The following is a 21,037-nucleotide window of genomic DNA, read 5'->3' as shown; positions in this document are numbered from 1 at the left end:
AAAAAACATATTGTTTTTGCACATTTGTCACACTTAAATGATTACAGTAATATTATAGTAAGATAACCTGAGGGTTCGGACACCTTTTATACCTTTTCTTCTACTTATTTTTTCACTTAATAAATTAAATTCTCTGCATTTTGTATTTTAATTTACTTTTGTTTTGATTTGTTTGTTAAATGATAAAAATGTGCCAAAAAATGCTTGGGAACGGGGGAAAATAAATATACACACACTTCCTGGAAAAGAAAAAATAAATAAATATTTTAACTTTATTTATACATTATTTAATAGTATCATGTATATCAATATATAACATAGCAATAAATAATATTAATATAATATACATCATATTATTTTTCTTTTCCAGAAGTGTGTATACTTTTTTTTTTTTTTTTGTCTGACAAATACTTTTTTACAGCACTGTATTAAAAACAGTATTTAATTTTTTTTATTTAAAAACAATGAAATGAAAAACGCTGATTAAAAAAATCTGGAAGGTTAATGAGAAAAATCTGTTCCATAAATAAATTATTACTACTACAATTATTATTGCAGATTTTATTTATACTAAAAAACATAATGTTATTATTATTTTCTAATTAAATAAATAAGCATTGCTTATATTTTTATATATTATTATATATTAAAAAATATATATTCATTATTATATATAAATTATAATATTACAGAAATGTCCTTTTCATGACACAAACCTTACCAGCTGTATCCATTCCATGATTTGTTATATATACAGTATTATATAGCCCCGCCTCCTACTCAGGTGAACCACAAGCACCAAAAACAAACCATACCAGAGCCAGAACCTTTGGTACTGGTCCAGTATTCAGTATCCAACGTGCAGTAGTGTTTTTAGTTCTGGGACGTATTGCGTCTGCCTGTGAGTGTCTAATTTAAATACCGTCTTCCTGCTTCACCTCCATCCTTCTCCTTCCTATCTGTCAGACCTGGAGGGTTTGGTCGACACCACAGTGGCGAAGATCGTATCGGACCAGAACCTTCCCCTGCTGGTGAGACAGATGGCGCTGCACGCTAACGTGAGTCCTTTCGTCCTCCTTGCACTTAAACGCTTTTTATTTTCCACTTTCAGTCCGTATGACTGTAACATTTTTAAACCAGCTCATAATTCAGGAAAAATAAGAAATCCGATGTGTGTCAGTGGGAGGTAGTTTTCTGCAGGGATTTGAATTTCGGGTGTGTCCTTGTCCGGAGTGGCCTCTTCCCTTCTTAGTGCACATCATAGGGTATAACATGCTTTAATAACATTACACTACTTAATAAGTGACATTTCTTCTAAACTGTGATTGGTTGATATTAGATTCTAGCTAAACTTTTTTTACATTTATTTTCATTTTTTAAATTTTTTATAACTTTTTTTATTTATCTTTTTTTCTCTCTCCCACACACACGTTGACCTTTTAAGTGTTGTTGCTTGTTTACAGAATATCTCAAGCTCTACTTATCTGATATCCTCATGCTAGCATGCCTACTTCGCTGTAAAGTCGAGAACACTGTTGCTAGGCAACTGGGAAGCCTGGATGCAGAGTGTAAACTTGTGAATGACTAAATGAAACAATTGGCCAGTTAGTTAATTTTATCGGACAGCGAGACGAAATAGGACGAAACAGTCCAGGTAATTAATAATTCATGCTTCCTTCTGACCCGTAGATGGCGTCGCTGGTGCACCAGTACAGAGCGAATCCAGTACAGAGCGACGCCTACGCTTCGAAATGGCTCGCTCGACTCCGACACATCAAGAGGATCAGAATCCGGGTACGACTCGGACGAGACCACTTTCCTGATCTTTTGAATTCATTAAAAAAAAATGATTAATAATTAATCATTATTATTTATTTGTTTGCTTGTTGTGTAACAAACTGATGTAACCAATTTCAGGCTCAGGAAGAGATCCAGTCCCGGCCCACCCCTGGGATCTCGCTCACTCAGGGCCACGCCCCCATGCAGAACAAAACCACCCACCAGTCTTCGAGCTCCGCCCCCAACACAGACTCCGGCCAGAGGAAGCGTCTGGTCTCCACAGTTGACGACTTCACAGATTTTGTTTAGGGCTTGACCTTTTGACCTTTGCAGTGGTAGAAGTAGTATTCATAATTTTTAATTCTCATGAACGCTGACATTTCTTTGCCCACGAGGTTAGTTTCAGATCCCCATTATATATGTGATGGCTTGATTTCATTTTCAGATAAATTAAATCAAGCAGCAATGACAACACTACTATATAAAAATTTTAACGTTCAAAAATAAAAAAAGATTTTTTTCCTGAGCACACGCACGTCCGCGAGTTCCCTTTTCCACATCGTTCTGCTTCCCTGCCGCTTTATGACGGTTTGCTAACTCTCCTTACAGCACATTCGCTAAATTTCTTCTATCACACTATTCCCCTTTCTTTTTTCTTTTTTTTAAGAGCACACTCGTACTTTTAGATGTTATTTTATTGCAGTGGTTTCCAGCTGTGTTCATGCATGTTTGAGGTGTTGTTTTTTCCCCCCCTGCTCTAACAAACTCACATGGACGAGAGCCTGTTAACAAAATTTCCCTGATCAGGGCGTCAGCTTGAAATGATTTGTGCGCTGCTGTAATAATGGATGCCTTGTGTTCATTGGAGCACAGGTACTTATGATGTGAGTGTGTGTGTGAGTGTGTGTGTGTGTGTGTGTGTGTGTGTGTGTGTATGAGGGAGAGAGAGGAGAGAGAGAGAGAGCGCTCAGCTAACCCCATTACACTTGCTTAGCATTAACTGCAAGTTAAAGCCTACAGACTGACGATCTCAGCCTCTACATGAACCCGGGTTAATGTGAAACGTTTATTATCAGGTGTAACCAGAGCCAGTTTTAGGATTTCATTCGATTAAAAACACTCACAACGGCGCAAGATGTTCGTGCTGAACCTTCACCCATGACGCTGTGCAGGAGTCAGTCGAGTTATAGTATTAAAAACCCATGATCCAATTATTCATTCTATTTATTTGTTCACTTATCAGGGAGGTGTGTGTGTGTGTGTGTGTGTGTGTGTGTGTGTGTGTGTGTATGAGAAAGAGAAGAGAGAGAGAGAGAGATGCTTAATGTATGCACACATCTATGAGCTTATGTGTTGAATAAAAATCTATTGCGACCCAAGTTCCTTTCGGTTCATGATTCTGACACTTGTTTTTTTTTGTGTGTGTGTATCACTTAGAGACCCCAGTATTACTCTTCAAATAAAACAGCTGATGCACGCAAGACATGTGAATGTGGGATGATCTGCGTGCGTGTTTTAACTCCCCAATATTTAGAGGCTTATAATTACTTTTATATACTATAGTACGAGGGTGAGTGAAACAACATCTGCACTCCTGCTGTAGAATTTGTTTTAAATGAACTTTAAAAAGAAACATAATGGGTGGCACGGTGGTGTAGTGGTAAGCCGTGCACTTCCAGGGTCCGGGTTCGATTCCCGTCTCTGTGTGCATGGAGTTAGCATGTTCTCCCCGTGCTTGGTGGGTTTCCTCCGGGTACTCCGGTTTCCTCCCACAGTCCAAAGACATGTTGGTTAGGCTAATTGCCCTCGATATCAGTCCTCTGTGTTTAATCTGAAGTTTAGTCTCATTGTTGATTGTTGAACCTTTTTCCTGATAATGTTCAAATACTTTTGGTCCTTGAGAATCCCAGAAAACTGTAAGCGTTGATGAATTTTTTCCAGCTGATGGTCGACGTTGGAACTTTTTTTGGGTCGGTGATTGGAGATGTTTCCGTTCCAGACTACTTTACTCTCAGGCTCGTGGTGAAGAATCAGTGTCTCATCCTCAGTAATGATTCTCTTTAAGAAACTTTCACCTCGAAGTCTATCTCCACATTTTGTCTGCAGATATCTAAACCCTCCCATTTATGCTCTTCCATAAGTTGTTTTGGCATCGTGTACACCCACAGACCACAAAAAAACAAAACGAATCACAGTGCGCTTCTCTTCTTTTGTGCCAATCCACTTTTACTGTAACATGTTACCACCTGCACAGCAGTGACTGGACAGGCGGTAAAGTTGAATTCAAGATTTTAAAAAATATATATATTAAATAAAGAATAAAAAACAACCAATATACTGTACAGATGGAAAATGATGTAATTAATCTGAATAGTGATTAAATATGCTTTGCTGTTTTGTTTCTTTTCCTTTCTGCCCAGCGCTCCTCACAAGGAAAATCTCGTCCCTGTGGATGTTAGAAACCAGTTTTTTTTTTCTTCTACCAAAATGTGCTGCTGTTTAGTTTTTAATACTGTTTACTCCACGTTTGTGCCAAATCACATAAAAAAACCATTCCCTCCCGCTGGGTTTATGCAACTGCCACATTTTCCGACAAAACAGCTTGTAATATTACACACACCTCTACTCTGTTACTTCATTACATCCAGAAAGGTCATGAGTTGTTGTTTTTCCTGTGCCATTATACCGCTATGAGATTTAAAAAATTCTCATCATGCCAGAACAAAATGCAAAATTAAGCTACTATACACACTGTCTGGCCAAACAGAAGAAGAAAAATTGCACATTCTAATATTGTGTTCAATTGTCTTTAGCTTTTGGTTACAGTTCAAAAAATGATTCCTCACGCTCCAAGAACCACTCTTTCATAATCCTAAGAGTCCTGGAACATGGCCGTGCCATAAGAAACGAAAACATTGTCGAGCCTAAACCTAAGCATCTGCCTCCACAGGCTTGTACAGTGGAAACTATGCATGATGGGTGCGCTACCCTTCTTACCCTGACACACACATCACTCTGAAATAGGCTCAATCTGGACTCATCAGATCACATGACCTTTTTTATTGCTCCAAAGTGTAATCTTTATGCTCCCTAGCAAACTGAAGCCATTGTTTTACATTTCATGTGGAAAACGGTGGGTAAATGGTCCCGTACTTTAAAATGGAGAATCTATAATAAGGTAAAACTCAATATCGCACTAATGCAATCACGTCATAACTGCAAGTGAGCTCTCTACACTAAAAATAAAGCATCCACTGCTGTATAAGAGCAATGAAACACTTATAAATCAGTCTTAATGTTTAATACCACAGTGTTGTACCCAGTACAGGTCGTCCCTGACAAATAAGTTCTGTTCCAGGATCACATTCGCAAGTCACCTTTGGTTGTAAGCCCGGCAAAGTCTTGAGAGTCTTATACACTTTTGACACGAATATACAATGTAAAGAATACCAAACCACTTGAGTAAATCTGGCCTCCTTCTCCACACTGTGGACAAAAACTATAATCGCGTCTAAGGAAATTAATCTTGCATGTCCAATGTAACAGTGTTATTTCTGCGCCTTTATATCGCGAGGGGAATCCCGGATGCCATTTTGTCTCAGAGCTGTTTTCCATTGTATTGGACTGTGAACTGACAGTCCAATACAGTGGATTACTATGGAATACTGATTTCCTGAAATTAGGATTATTCATCATCAGTGCTGCTTTACAGGACAGACATTTTCTATCACCGTGCTCCCGGACTGATTCATTGAAACCGATGAGGCGGACTCATTTCTCACACACACACATATACATACAATATACTGCACTTTAGACATTTTATACATTCAATTACACACTGAAAATATAGTATATAATTGTAAATCTTTATATCTGATGCACTGTAGTGTCTATTTTTTTGTACAATAAATGTGATCTACTTCCGCGATTTGTTCGGATCTATGAATGTTCGTAGAACTGCAGTCCATTTGTTCCTGTGGAAGTTCCTAACTTGAACGTTCGTAATTCGGAAACTACCTGTACATTATTTATACACAGATTGAAAAAAAACACACATTGCGTAAAAGTGGACAAGCATTAAAATAGCTACAATAATTCCAAAATAAATTTAAATTTAACATTGTGATTTTACTAAAATGATAAAATCCCCGGACCTCACTTAGAGCTGTGGGTCTTTTGAAAAAAAAAAAGGACTAAGTCAAGCTGTCAAACTCTTTATTTGACTTTGTCAAGTGCAAAAGCATTTTAGCCGAAGTGCTACAGACAGAATACACTGCATAACATTAAAAAAAAAAACAAAAAAAAAACAGCCACGAGTCCTGCCATGAGCAAAATTTCTTTTAACATTTAACAAATACAGAAAAAAAACCCACAAAAAACATGCAAACTGACTTTGGCACTTCAAATATGTAAATGGAAATCATTTTTATTTTAAATATTAAAGTATAAAGCACCGGATGATTTCATAAACACGACCTAAGAAGCCAAAGCGACTAAACTTCATTAGTGTCAAAATTATATATACAGTATATTTCATTAGAGGCACCTGGACCATGAAACCAAAGTAGGGAGAAAAAAAAAAGTATAATAAATCATCGCAATACTGTATCCACTGGGTAACAATAAAACATCAGTGCAGGTTATCTTGAAGAAGAAAAATAAACTGAAAATGATTTTTTTTGTTTACTCAGTATTTACACCAGGGCATGTCAATATGTACAAACACACACTACCTGAAGACTGGAGGGGAGTGAAAAGCATGAAATTAGCACTGTGTACAGTAAGTCTGATCTTGTTTTGCTTGTTAAGATTTCAGACATTTAACAACACACATCACACATCCAACTAAGGAGAAAAACAAGCGCATGAAACAAAAAAAAATAATAAAAGCATTATGCTGGTTTGGTGCTGTTTAAAGGGTCCCTGAGCATCACCATGGTAAACAAGACGTTTATGGGTAAAACTGTTAGAGCGTTTTAGAAAACATAGTTCAAAACAAGCAGATCCTGACATTAAAAAAACAAACTTGTGGATGGTTTAAAAAAAAAAAAAAAAGTTTAAAAGTTCTACAAATTAATCATTAAATACGCCGTAGCATGAAATACCTTGCGTTGAAAATAAAGTGCTAGGTATAAAAGTACTTTTGTTTTAATCAAAAAAAATCTCTGGATGCTTAAATGAGTAGCAAGCGAATCGATACGAAGAGTAATGTTCTCGAAGCTCTCTCTTATTCGATTTTGTACCAAGCTTATTAACTTTAAAAAGACAAAAAAACAAAAATCCACTCACATTCACTTTCCGAAGCGATCATGTACATACGCCGATACAAAGTGCTTTTTAAATAATATTAAAAGACATTGTTTCAAAAGCGACAATAAAATGACAAAAAAAGCAAAAAAGTAACAAACTTTACAATTAATAACCCATTAACATGTCTTCTTGTTCTTTGTTTTTTCGCTAGTTACAAAGTAAAAATAGCAACAACTAAAAAAACCTGAACCTTTTTTTTAACCTGTTTCATTCTCCTGCATTGCTTTGTATTCTTTCTACTTTCCTTTTTTCGGATCTTTACCAAGTACTACAAAACTGTCCATTGTCTGTTTTTCTGTTCCGTCCTACTCCTTAACGTTCTTTAAAATTCTCTCTCAACTCTCACTCTTTTCATTTGCATTTCTCCCAATCGCTTGTTCCTTTTAAATCTCAATTATAACAGCTGCTTACTTCGAATAACAAGCCTTGCTTCTATGCTAGCATGCTAGCATCCTCACAACCTGTACAGAAATGTGAGTTGTGAAATTCCTCGGTGTAATGTGGTTAGCCTGTGTTTGACGTACATGTGCAGAATAAACGACATGCATTATGTGTAAGTACCTGTAAGCATACTGTAGCTCTATGTGCTTAATGCTGATATGTTAGTGTGTTTGTGTGCGTGTGTGTATGTGTGTGTGTGTAGCTTCCTTCTTTGATGCATCAAAAATTATTACTCAAACTTTACGTATACAAAAACATTATATAATACACGGGAACAAATGTAATGCAAAAACTCACTACGTCGCTGCCATTTTGTGACAGACTTACATGACATCACTTCCTATGAACTTCTTGCTAAGACAGCACAAGGTGTGCTCTTGTCGAGTCAACCCTCTGTGACCGCCGGGGCCATGGGCTGGTTGAGGTCATTCAAGGTAAAGAAAGGGTGGGGACTTGTGAGGCAAAATCTATGGGGCGACCAGCACCTTATTGCTAATGCTAACGCACACCAAGTCTGTACCATTTTTAACTTTGGCCAAACTGTACCGCTCTGGGGTAAAAGCTGTGCTACGTTTCTTCTTGCCACATTTAAGCTGCTCTTTGTTTTAACTTTTCTTTAAGGACTGGCAACAAAACCTGCTGTCACCAAGACCCTCTCTTACCATAACAAATAACTGTGAAGACAAAATTTATAGTCAATAGTCAGCATTTCTTGTCTTTTTACCTGACTTCAGTCTAATTCCAAAAGTCCAGCAAGTGGAAAACTCTGGTTCTTAAGGTTTGGCGTGTCCTGAGATAGGCCTGTCCGTGTTGGGATGGATCTTGTTTTTTAAAGGTGGGGGTTTGTGCTTACGTTTGCGTGTGGGCATGGTGGTGGTGTGTGCTGGATGTTGGAAAAGGCTGGATGGGAGATCATCGGTATAACTAGGTGGCTTCCATTCAAGAGCTCGAGGGATTGGGACAGGGGTTGCGATAGCAGAACTTGGGGCAGAAGAAGGGGCAGTAGATGGGGCAGTGATTGGAGTGGCCGCCTGTGTTTCAGAAAGAACTGGTTTATTGGCACAGCCAACAGTCTCAGCATCTCTTGGAATAATTGGAGTAACCTTCTTACGGCTTGACGCGCCCTTACGAGAACCTTTGGAAGTCCTGTTGGACCTTGTCTCCGCCGAACCTGCATTTGTATCCATCACAACGACACATGCTTCTATCTTAACCACACTTTCTTCTACCCTAATTGGACTTGAATCCACCTTGGGAATATTTGTTTCAGTCTTACTGACATGTGCTTCAACCTTATCAGGAGTTACTTGTGGACTCATATCCGTCCTCTGAAGACTTGATTCCTTTGGTAGCAAGTCCTCTTTAGGACTTGTCTCATGTGCACTGCAATCTTTTTTGTGGGATCCTCTGTCAGTTTTGTGAAAACGTTTCTCACTCTTATGGCGAGATTTGTCCAAGTTTCCATCTTTCTCAACTTTGTGGAGACACTTCTCTACTGAGTGGGAGCGTCTGCGTGACCCATTATATCTCCTCTGTCCTGCAGAGTCTGGATCACCATTGTGACGTACTCCACGGCTCCTTTTCTGACTTTTCCTTTGGACTTTTTCCAGACGGCACTCAGTGCGATACAGTTCATCTGTGGCCTGGTTGACCCTGTCTAGGTGCAGCAGCAGTGTGTCAAAAGCTGGCAAGACCCTTCGAAGAGTGGCCTCAGTTTCTGCTCGTTCTCTCCAGGCTTGACCTCCAGCTACCACCCCCATACTTAATGTCAGGCCTAAACCAAGACTCGGAGTGTCAGCAAGACTGCATGGGCTACTGGACGTAGGATGCCAGGAAGCCTCTGAGCCACAGTCAACACTGTCAGGAGTCGGCGGGGCTTCAGGGGCATCCAGAGGTGGAAGACAAAGGGATTTACAGTCACTGGTAGATGAAGACCGGGATGGTGGGAGTTCCATACCTTCAAAACGCACTTTATGACGGAACTATATGAAAGAAGGAACAAAGCAAAGAACAAAGCTAATATATGCTGCAGTTTATTATACCCATTACGGTATTTGCTGCAAATATTTGATACCAGATTTTTGGGACAACAGATCCTGTACTTTTTTATACCTCAACTTGTTTACATAACATAGTAAACATCCCATACTGCTGACTTATCCACATATTTCTACCCACCTCCTTAGTGCGGCTTAGGCCCATCCACATTTTAAGGCGTCGTAGGAAGAGTTCCACCATCTCGTAGTCCTGGAGGTCTACCGCCGGCCGGTAGAGCTCTGCCCGGACCCTACGATAGTTCCTTAGCAACACAGAAGTCACCATCCACAGTAGCACAAGACGCAGTGTCGCAAAGCTGACATGAAACACGTAACAGGAAGTGGAGCAGGGATAGGAGCCTTGGTTTGCTCGCCATGACCACAGACCACGTCCTCCTGAGCCCAGCAATGACAGGCATGCAGACCCAACCGTCCCATACCCCTGTACAATGGTATGAAAAAGCTAGGAGAAGAAAGCAAAAAACAATTTTTGTCAGTCAGTACTCCTAGAGAAACACAATCTGAAGTGAATAGAAAAACAGCAGAAGGTAATAAAAAATACAATCGGCACAGAGCAGATGAGTGCATGAAAGTAGGAGTAATTGCTTGGGAACGTCAGACCTCTTTATTTCTCGAAGACGCGAGCAGATCCATTAAAGCCATTTGATGAGTCAGAGAGAAAGGGATTGAATGAAGGGTGGTAATTTTGGAAAAGATTTTTAGAGATATTGACTTTATTTTTTGTAATGCATACAAGCATAAATGTATGGTATTTAAAACGAGTTTAAAAATAAAAGACTTTTATGTCATGTATTCGTTCTTGTTATTTTGAAAAATATTAAAAGCCTACTCCCCATGGGAACGTGCATAAACACATTTAACTAATTTCCACCAAAACCTGGTGTGCCAACAGAATTAGAACCAAAAACTGTAGCCTATATGAAATAATGAATGTAATTCTGAATTGTTTTTATTTAATTATTTCATTAAAAAATATATATATTTTTGTGGTGGGGGCATGATTTTTTTCTTCCAAGACATGTAATTTCACTGACATTATGGCCATGATTAGCTACTGCCCATGATTGGCTATTTTTGCTGTAGATGCGATTATCACCAGGGAACTTAACTCATACTCTCTAGATGATATATTCTATTGTGCCACTTGGTAGCCAGAATGTTGCTTTTTGCTTACTGACTTATACTTACTACTGACAAATATTTACAACAGTTTCAGTTGAGGTTTGTTATCTTCATTAAATTTCCTTTGTGTGAATGGTTCCAGTATTTTGTCTATATATGCATATGTTTGTCTTTGAGTATTTTTACATGTGTGTGTTTATACTCACAAGGTATCCCGTATGTGAATAAGCCAGCAGCAGCAAGAGCAATGTAAGTGCGACACTAACAATTTCCCTCATTGATCTCCTTAAAGTCCTGCCAAATACAGCCCACTCCCTCAGAAACCGGAGCTGATGAGCCGCCTGTAGAAAAGAGGATACGGCAATGGGAAAAGCAAAGCTTGAATTAACTGTTTTCCACATCAGAGGCACCTATGTAGATGGTTAAATCCCTCGTGTGTTGTAGTGCCTGGGTGGAGATCTTACCTTCAGCACCAAGAGGAAGAGCAGCATGGCATTGAGCTGAATCAGAACCTGGCTTTGTTGCCCCAGGGGAAAGAAGTTAATGAATGATTCCTGCTGATGAAGTAGCGATGCCCAAAGGTGAGAGGCAAGGGCAGAGCGACTGAAGTGGAGGGCGGAGACACAGACCGCCAGTAGAAGAGTGACTACACCCACCAGATTCCACACTCGCAGGAAGTAGCCCCACCCTTGCCTGAGGATAGACACACCCTCTCGCACAGAGAAGTAAATAATCAAGATCATCAGGATGACCTACGAGAGGGAAAAAAACAGAGGAATGGAGTATTAGTATATGTGGAGAAGATGGAAAAACAATAGAGAGTTCTGTGAGGAACATAGGGACAGACAGTATTTGGTGGTTAGAGTAAGGAACTGGGGAACAAATATTGGTTGTCACCCTAAAAAACCAAAGGTACAGTTGATGGTAATTGAAAGTAACTGTTAGGAACAGAAGGGAGGCAGAAGTTAACAGTTAATATGAGAAACACAGGAGAAGGTAAATGGTAGTTATGGTAAGGACATGGGAGCAGATATGAGACTGTAATTGGTGGGTACATTGAAGAACCAGGAAAAAGTTGGTGACTGACAGTTACCACAAGAAAGAGAAGTGAGGTGGGGACTGAAGGGGGACATGAAAAGACTGTTAAGCCCACTTCCACAATTTTTGCCACTCATCACCAAAGTGTCAAAACTGTTACTTGCCATGGCTACCACATGCTTTGATGTCATTAGCTAGGGCTCAGAAATACTGTACAGTGGCGCTATGCAAAGTCGTAAGGTACAGCCACAGATAACCCAGATTAGATCTGTGTGCTCTGAAGGTCTATGGATCTTTCCCTATGGAAAGACCTGCAATACCCAACAAAGTGGTATTTTACACTGATCAGCAATAACATGAAAACATACCCAATTTTGTGTATGTTCCCTTTGTGGCACCAGGGAATCTTTGGCTCCTTGGTGCATAGACTCCACATAGAGTTTACAAGACACAAGACTTATGGAAGTGTGCTGTGGTATGGACTTGTTTACCTGGCACATCCTAAAGAAGCTTGGTCGGATTGAGATCTGGGAAATCAACGAACGTGAACTCTTTGCCTGTTAAGCCATATATATTGCAGGCTTTGATGCTCTGTTTTCTGATGCATTTCTATAGAAACCAGCAGTATGAAATGCTCTGCCATAAAATCATTCATTTCATATCATTGATACCATCACGGTGATGACAAAGCTTTGTGACACAGTGTCGCTACAGCTACTAACGACTATCGAATAGAGCTACAAAAACATTACTCAGACCTACGACTCACAAAAAGCTTGAACGTGTCCCAAAAAATTTTTTTAACCCATGCCAGCAAGATGCGAATGACTACAGGTCACCCCTGCCACACCTTGGGAAGCCACGATCTTGCCATAAACTTCCACAACTTTGAACAGTGGAAAGAAAGCAATTGAAAATTACCGTGAGGAACAGCGGGAGGTCCAGGCCATGCTGGAGAGTCTGCAAGCTGCAGGTCTTTATGTCAATGCTAGACTCAGTGCGCTCAGAGACGGGGAACTCCAACAGGAAGGAGAAGATGGCCAGCAGGTCTGTGTTTGTGTTATAGAGAGAGAACTCCACGAACAGAGCCCTCGTCCTGAAATCATACATACATACATAAACATACAGTTTGTTCTCAACATTCCTACTTCATTTGGATTAAAGTATTGCACCCTCGTCTCTTCGAGCGCACATATACACACTTACAGTGGATCCAGCCACTGGTGTTCGTGTAGTTGTTCTATGAGAACTCTAGATTCTTCCATCTTCCTGCTGAGTTCCTGTACAAACCCACCACTATTGTACACAGACACCTGACCCCAGTGCCATGCTCTACACACACACACACAAGACAAAAACATTAGCATAATTACACACCCGAGCTAAGGACAGTGAGTGTGTGTGTATACTCTTACCTGTTGCTCTGAGACACACTTTGGCTCCAGTTCATTGACAGCTCTGAACCTGACTCCGCCCACCCCACTGGGCCACACCCAAACCAGGAAGCTGCTGGAAAGTAGCCACTTGTAGGACAATCTGAAGTAGAGAGGGGAAACCCAATAGTTAAACTCGTCACCAAGTCAGACTTGGTATTAAATAAATTTATGCTTGTGCTTCAGGGGCAAAACTCAAGTTCAGCTTCTAAACCTTGTTGCCACACTGGCAATTACCTTATTCACTTCTGCCTCTCGCACACACTCTATACCCATAATGCAAAAAAAATAATACGGCTCGCCGTGTGCAGACTCAATGAAAAGAACTTACACATACACCAGTAATTGCAGTGTTTTTTATTTCTGTTATAGTGATTATAGTCAAATAGTTAGTTATTTTTTGGTTGAATTTTATTACTAAAAAATTTCCATTCTGGCATGCTGAGTTTTTGCAAAAGATGCAAGACCTATTACAAAGTATTAGTGAATATCACAAGGAGGTCAAAAGCCCAAATAAAAAGGACTGTTTTGGTTATATATTGATTTCGATAAACACTCCATCTCCCATAGTTTTGTCACAATGCTACATCAGCCTGTAGCTGCATTCGTGGCAATGTAACTATGCAATATAGTATAAATGTAACAATACTCTGGTTAAAGTTTTAATTAAAAAAATATAGCAAATTGTGTGTTTTTGTAGTGCATCGCTGGCACTTGACAACTTTGTCACAGAAGTCCATGACTGCTGGGGAAACTGCAATTGCAGTAACAGAGTACAAGTCACATTTTTCTTGGCATCACCATCCTCCAAAAGTCCACAGAATACATTTAGTTCATTCACAGCTGCTGTTTTGCTCTACTTCATTTATTACATGACTGAAAAAAAGAAAGAAATTCTCGACAATTTGGACGTGTTTACACGTGTTTGGCCAAAAATGTGTAAATTCAAAGCTTCTAAAACAAGAATATACCTCAATTTGGGAAAAAGCGTTTATAGATCTTGTGTGTTTGAGGAACATAATTTGCAAGAATGAAGACATTTATAACATTTATTACTGAAAACAATCATTTATCCATTTTTTTATATTATTGTAGTAAACAAACTGTATTTAAAATAAATATAAAAAAGCCCAAATATTTACTTTTATTTGTTAATAATAGCATAAGATTAGCTATGTACATTGATAATTATCAGTGACAAGATCCTCACAATGAAGGTATGATAAATACATGTATCACAAAACAAAATCTCCCTCAAGATGTGATTAAAATGAACCCTCATTAAGCTCCGAAGAAGCAACGGTTCTGATGTATTTTATATAATAGAGGCAGGTTTGCCTTTGAAGCTCCAGTAAAAATACATTACAAAGGCAATCAAGTCCTTAAGGACTACCTTACTTCACTCTCTCTTTTTCTGTCTCGGTCTGTCTCTCTCTCTTTCTCTCTCTTGCTCACCTGGTTGGGATCTCTGCTGTCGAAGGCGGGGCTTCCCCAGCAACACACTTCCCGTCCCCTCCATAAGGGCGGAGCCATCTAGCAACCGTGGCAACAGGAAATCCGACAGCCACACCCAAACGTCCTCTCGTCTAGACATAAAAGTATAACAGTGAGGTCAGGTGGAAAAACGACGTCCATGAATAGAGTTTAAATTTTAAGCTTTGGTTTTGTTTTTAGCTTTACGTGACATTTGTGTTTGATTTTATTAGTGGACTACAAAATCGATCACATCCCCTTTATGTCAGGAAGTATATCCCCAGTTTGAACCACATTTTTTGCCTATCTCAGGAGCGTTATTGTATTTTACATGTTTCACAGTCACACAAGCTTAAAACCAACAACAACAAAATGTAACTCTTTATGCGCATGGCTGTCAGAAATTTTTCTTGCATTATTGCATGCATGATTACCTGCTGATGTTGTTGAAGTGCTGTGTTTGTAAGTGGTTCTTCAGCTGAGTGTGCAGTCTCCGTTGGTGAGTGTCTTTGGTCGAGTCGGCGTAGTTCAGCAGCAGAACGACCAGCAAGAAGGACATGTAGAGGAGGAAACCCTATACAGAAAACACACATCATCATCATCATCATCATCATCATCATCACTGTCACTGAGCCAAGACTCTGCAAGTTTAAATAGAGATACAATGCAAAGTCAATCTGCTTAAAGTGCCAGCATGTATTATATATAAGTAGCGTTAATGTGTCTGCTTCTTTCCTCTTTTTAAAACATTATTGTGCAACTTTCTAGTTGTGTTAAATACAATTTTTAGTATATTATTTAAAATCATTTAAAAAATGTAAAAATGTAAATCTTTATACACTTAGTCCCCTACTTACAAACAAGTTCTATTCCAGGAGCACGTCTGTAAGTCGGATTTGTTCAAAAGTCTTATACGCTTTTGACGATGATATACAATATAAAGTATACTAATCCACTTGACTAAATCTCTGTCCCCTTTCCCCACGCTGCCATCATATGGACAAAAACTATAACCGCACCTAAGGACATGAATCTCACACACTGAGGCATCACAGTGTTGTCTTTGCGCCTTTAAATTGCGAGGGGAATCCCGGACAGCATTTTGTCTCAGAGCTGTTTTCCACTTTTTTGGAATGTGAACTCTGTTTCGTTAAAGTGATTAGGATTCACCATCCGTGCAGCTTTACAGGACAAACATTTTCTCATTTACCGAAACCGTTGATTTCTCCCGCAACCGTCCCCTGCCACACACACACATCTTCAGACTTCAGACATTTTATATACTCACTTAAACACTGAAAATATTATATATAATTGTAAATATTGGTCTCTGGTGCACTGCAGTGTCTATGTTTATTTCCAATACGCATGAGCTACTTTTGTTCGCATCTACAAATGTTCATAGAATCGCGGTTCGTTTACTGTATATCTGTGGAAATTCGTAACTTGAATGTTCGTAAGTCGGGGATTACCTATATACCGTACATGTATATACACACTGATAGTCCCTGACTATTTATATACTACCACTCCAAAGTTTGAGATCACTTGCAAATTTCTTTGTTTTTGTTTAGTGATTTATTTTCTACATAAGGTAATTACTGTATGTAACAACAACAACAACAGTCAGTTGTTATTTTACAACATGAAGGTCAGCTGTTGTGGAAGAGTTCTTGCGAGAACAGTATTGTGTCGAGTGCATTTGCAAAACCCATCAAGCACCATGTAGAAACTGTCTCTCATGAAGACCTTTCCAGGACAGCAAGACCAAAACTTTATTAAGATCCTTAGAAATCACCAACTAACAAACGGCACCTTTTGTTCATAACAAAGCTGTTATGAAGGATTTACAGATCATAAGTAGCAGAATGATCTCAATATTAACTGTTCAAAGGAGGATTATCGTTTATTTTGGAAGCAAAACTCCCAAACTTTTGAGCGGGAGTGTATTTATATATATATATATCCAGTAAGGCTGTACAGTTTTAGATCTATAAAATAATGCAATGCATAATGAGTGTAATTACATTTTAACCAGTGTGTGTGTATACCTTGAGTGTGCGGTGCAGCAGGCGGACTTTGCGCGCCTCCTCTCGGGCCTGTGACAGGGCAAACCCTTGAGGGGGCCGGACTCTGGGCACACGTTGGATGACTCGCTCCACCCGCGGGCAGTTCACCAACACGTCGCCCTCCTCCGGCCTGAGCCGGGCCACAAGCAGCCCGAAATACACCCCCTCTACCAACACCTACACACATACACAAAGCAACTGTTTAATATATTCTGTTCTGTGTGTTTACTATTACTAACCATATGTGTGTGTGTGTGTGTGTGTGTGAGACCTTTAGAGGTTCCAGGACGCAGAACGACATCAGAATGCTGCTGATACACGAAATGAGCCACATAACAGCCACGCCTTGACTGAAGCTCCGCCCTAGCCATATCGACAGGCTGCTGGACAGGATTAGCCCCGACCAACTTCCCCACAGAGCGACCAATCCACAGAGTGGAGGAAACGGCCTGGGTTTACACACGTCCATCACTACCGAGCAACAGAGACAGAGAGAAATAATAGAGTCAAGTAGAGATCAATCACTGTTATATTCTTTAAAAATGTAAAGCATATGTGAGTCTGTGTGTGTGTGTGTGTGTGTGTGTGCGCGTGCACCTGTACGTGACGTAAACGCTGTTTTAGGTGGCTCTCGGCGAAAGGCTGCAGGAACAGGTTCGCTCATCTTCTGTAGCAAAATCACCTCTGTCTTATCCCCAAATATACTGGAGCTGCAACACACACACACACACACACACACACACACACACATGCTATGATAAGAGATAAGCTGATTAAAGGTGAAACATTCCAGATTAACAGCGAGGAATGACACTCACAGGTCGCCTGTCTCGCTGTCGGTCTGAGAGAGCAGCTGCCCGTCAGCCAGGATCCTCTTCAGGAGATCCTCATCTGTCAATCACATCCAAGAACCAATCAAAAAGAAGGGTGGAAGACTTGCTCCGCCCACACAACAATCCTTCAAATATCACATCATATATACATTTTGAAAATGTATATATTGTGTTCAACATCCAGATAAACTTCTGAGAACTCAATCTGTTTGAGGAACTTCCACTCAGGAACCCTGGGCAGAACTTAAAATGCCTTTCAAGAACTCCATTATAAAACTACAGCGGGTACCTTGACATATAAATATAATCTGCTCTAAAGGCAAAAATTTGTATTGCAAAACACATTTTGCCATAGGAAATAATGTAAATGCAGATAATCCGTTCCAGTCACCCGAAAATATTGCCAATATTAACGATTTATAACACTATAATTATATTTTTGCATATAAAAACAATCTTTAAGGTACACAAGAATCTTTTCCAGAAGTTAGAAATCCCCTTTAGGAACTAAAGAACCATTTCAGCATCTGAGGAAGTCCTTTTAGGAATACAAGTATATTCACAGCATTTGGCAGACGCCCTCATCCAGGGCTCATTCTGCAAAAGGTGGTAATGCACTTCACAGTGTTTTAGCATTAGGTGTAAGATGGAGAGTGACATCATCATCATCAGCAGCAGTAGTAGGTTCTCTCCAGCCTTGAATCAAGCGAGCTTCTTGTCCATGTGGTAAAGTACCTGAAGAGGTGAAGTATTTGTTCCTGTAGTCGTGTCCCACCACCGTCTCGTCCTCCTCTGGGTTAATGGGCATGTCCACCCCGAGGTGCCGGCTGCCCTGACCTCGCTTCAGACGAGGAGGAAGTCCCGCCCCCATCTCGATCGACGACTCGGTTGTCACATCCGGCCAGTCGGCATCGGGTACGCTCCACCTGGGGTGGGGTCGAAAGGTCAGCTCATTTTCCCTTCAAACACTCCTGACTCTAGAGTCTCTGTCTGAGTCGCTCTCTCTCTCTGTCTCTCTCGGTGTCTCTCACTCACACACACACAAATCAAACAACAATCAGACAATCACACACTCTGTACATAACATAATGATGCCAGCCTCAGACTTCAAAGACCTGTGATGGCAGTAATGATGATGATGATGATGATGATGTGTCTGAATACCTAGTCTATTTAGCCAATCATCATGACTGTCACTATGGAAACAAGCGGCTCACCTTTTCGAGGAAGGAGTAGGGAGGTCGATGTTGCTCTCCTCAGAGTACGTCTGCAAAAAAACAAAGTGAAAAGACACTTCACACATTTACTAAGACTGACACATACAAAGGCCACTGAGACCGACACACACTGTGGCCACGCCTCCTTCACTGAGACTGACACACAGTGGCCACGCCTCCTTCACTGAGACTGACAGACCGTGGCCACGCCTCCAGCACTGAGACTGACACACCGTGGCCACGCCTCCAGCACTGAGACTGACACACTGTGGCCACGCCTCCAGCACTGAGACTGACAAACAGTGGCCACGCCTCCTTCACTGAGACTGACACACAGTGGCCACGCCTCCTTCACTGAGACTGACACAAAGTGGCCACGCCTCCTTGGTCCTCACCTCTGTGATTCCATTGAAAATGAGGAAGGAGCTTCCGGTGAGAGAGTTATCGAGAAAGTCATCAATTTCCAGAGACTCCTGGTCGACCTGAGGAGGGAGCTGCTCCACTAAGACCTGACACACACACACACACACACACACACACAGTTAGAGTTTCAAAATGGGCCTCCTTCAGGTATAAGTTTAGATGTTTGCTTGTGTGTGTGTGTGTGTGTGTGTGTGTGTGTGTGTGTGTGTGTGAGAAAGAGACATACCTTGCTGCGGCTGAGTCTGAAGAGACAGAAGATGAGCAGGTAAATAGGATACACCACCAGACAGCTGACCACACCCACTACCACCACCTCTGCATTCAGAGACACCTGCTCCGATACAGGAACCAAGCTGGAACACACACACACACACACACACACACAGTAATTACAGGTAAATATTCACTTATATAAAAGCATCTTAATATATACGTCTTATCTTATCTTTACGTTTCATACATTGGAGGACCCAAAACCAGTCTCAGAAAACTTTTGGTCTGTCTGTCTGTCTGTCTGTATGTCTATATGTCTATATGTTTATATGTTTATATGTTTATATGTCTGTATGTATGTCCATATGAATGTGTCTGTCTGTATGTCTGTCTGTATGTCTGTCTATACGTCTGTTCGTCTGTCTGTCTGTCTGTCTGTCTATATGTCCGTATATTTGTGTTTCTATGCATGTCCATATGTCCATATGTATCTGTCTGTCTGTATGTATGTATGTCTGTCTGTCCACATGTATGTCTGTCTGCCTGTGTGTCTGTCTGTAAGTATGTCCATATGTATGTCTGTTTGTATGTACTGTAGGACTGTATGTCTGTCTGTATGGCCATATGCATGTCTTTCTGCCTGTATGTAAGTTTTAAATTTAACATATACTGTAAGGGGCGTGGCTGTACCTCTTGCCGTAGGTGACCGTAGCGTACCAGACAGTGTTGGCGAGCATAACAAGGTGGAGCAGCACAGAGCAGCATGTCGCCCTCTGCAAGCGAGTGAAGGGACTGCGCAGGGGTCGTTCCCATAAGGACAGCCACACATGACTATCACACACCGCCCTCTGGAGCTCCCAGGTCAGGAGGCGGGGCCAGCGTCGAAGCACCACCTCCTCTGTGAGGCCAAACGATGAAGGAAAAATAGTCATATTCTATATTATACAAGAGCCTTTATCTCGGATGGCTAAGGCTTTACCTGATGGCTCGACTTCGATCTCCACCCTTCCGTCTGTCTTCTCGTTGTCCACAGACAGCCACTCCTCCACCAGGAAGAAATACGAGTTTCCTGTCTGCAAGTCCTTCACCAGCACGTACTGGAGCAACCAGGCCGGAGAAAGACCTGACCCACACACACCCCCCCCCAGACAGTGTGTAAGAGAGAGAGAATAAAAATGTTGCACATCTATAATAGAGATGGGACTCACCAGGGACCACCTGATACAATCTTATTATTACCTCAGATACCTCAGTGCTGATGCAATTTGTATTGCCGTTCTGTAATTATTATGTTTTTATACACTCACCTAAAGGATTATTAGGAACACCAGACTAATACGGTGTCTGACCCCCTTTCACCTTCAGAACTGCCTTAATTCTACGTAGCATTGATTCAACAAGTTGCTAAAAGCATTCTTTAGAAATGTTGGCCCATATTGATAGGATAGCATCTTGCAGTTGATGGAGATTTGTGGGATGCACATCCAGGGCACGAAGCTCCCGTTCCACCACATCCCAAAGATGCTCTATTGGGTTGAGATCTGGTGACTGTGGGGGCCATTTTAGTACAGTAAACTCATTGTCATGTTCAAGAAACCAATTTGAAATGATTCGAGCTGTGTGAAA

General features: G+C 40.6%; 2 protein-coding genes across 4 annotated transcripts in view; one reads left to right on the top strand and one right to left on the bottom strand.

Moving 5' to 3' along the window:
- tsc2 (TSC complex subunit 2) overlaps window positions 1-3,229 on the top strand; it is a 43,713-nt gene extending 40,484 nt beyond the window's left edge. For all 3 annotated transcript variants that reach the window (XM_053477684.1, XM_053477682.1, XM_053477683.1), the window contains 3 exons: window positions 967-1,058; window positions 1,690-1,794; window positions 1,918-3,229. In XM_053477684.1, the coding sequence (XP_053333659.1) occupies window positions 967-1,058; window positions 1,690-1,794; window positions 1,918-2,088 (368 nt within the window). In that variant the 3' untranslated portion in view covers window positions 2,089-3,229. The remainder of the gene's footprint in view (window positions 1-966; window positions 1,059-1,689; window positions 1,795-1,917) is intronic.
- A 2,751-nt stretch (window positions 3,230-5,980) lies between these two features.
- The window catches only part of pkd1a (polycystic kidney disease 1a), a 74,404-nt gene continuing 59,347 nt past the window's right edge, over window positions 5,981-21,037 (bottom strand). Inside the window, exons 29-47 of the mRNA XM_053476673.1 lie at window positions 20,391-20,534; window positions 20,102-20,309; window positions 19,425-19,551; window positions 19,171-19,284; window positions 18,776-18,825; window positions 18,294-18,484; window positions 17,544-17,616; window positions 17,323-17,435; window positions 16,997-17,196; window positions 16,708-16,902; window positions 15,091-15,230; window positions 14,639-14,769; window positions 13,166-13,286; window positions 12,957-13,082; window positions 12,672-12,846; window positions 11,177-11,464; window positions 10,919-11,053; window positions 9,712-10,032; window positions 5,981-9,515 (exon numbers count right to left, since the gene is read on the bottom strand). Of these exons, the coding sequence (XP_053332648.1) occupies window positions 8,307-9,515; window positions 9,712-10,032; window positions 10,919-11,053; window positions 11,177-11,464; window positions 12,672-12,846; window positions 12,957-13,082; window positions 13,166-13,286; window positions 14,639-14,769; window positions 15,091-15,230; window positions 16,708-16,902; window positions 16,997-17,196; window positions 17,323-17,435; window positions 17,544-17,616; window positions 18,294-18,484; window positions 18,776-18,825; window positions 19,171-19,284; window positions 19,425-19,551; window positions 20,102-20,309; window positions 20,391-20,534 (4,061 nt within the window). The 3' untranslated portion in view covers window positions 5,981-8,306. The remainder of the gene's footprint in view (window positions 9,516-9,711; window positions 10,033-10,918; window positions 11,054-11,176; window positions 11,465-12,671; window positions 12,847-12,956; window positions 13,083-13,165; window positions 13,287-14,638; window positions 14,770-15,090; window positions 15,231-16,707; window positions 16,903-16,996; window positions 17,197-17,322; window positions 17,436-17,543; window positions 17,617-18,293; window positions 18,485-18,775; window positions 18,826-19,170; window positions 19,285-19,424; window positions 19,552-20,101; window positions 20,310-20,390; window positions 20,535-21,037) is intronic.

The sequence above is a fragment of the Clarias gariepinus genome, chromosome 18 (genome assembly GCF_024256425.1).
Source record: "Clarias gariepinus isolate MV-2021 ecotype Netherlands chromosome 18, CGAR_prim_01v2, whole genome shotgun sequence".
NCBI lineage: Eukaryota > Metazoa > Chordata > Actinopteri > Siluriformes > Clariidae > Clarias > Clarias gariepinus.
The sequence above is the reverse complement of the archived record's forward strand: the minus strand, read 5'-3'. Positions and strand labels throughout refer to the sequence as shown.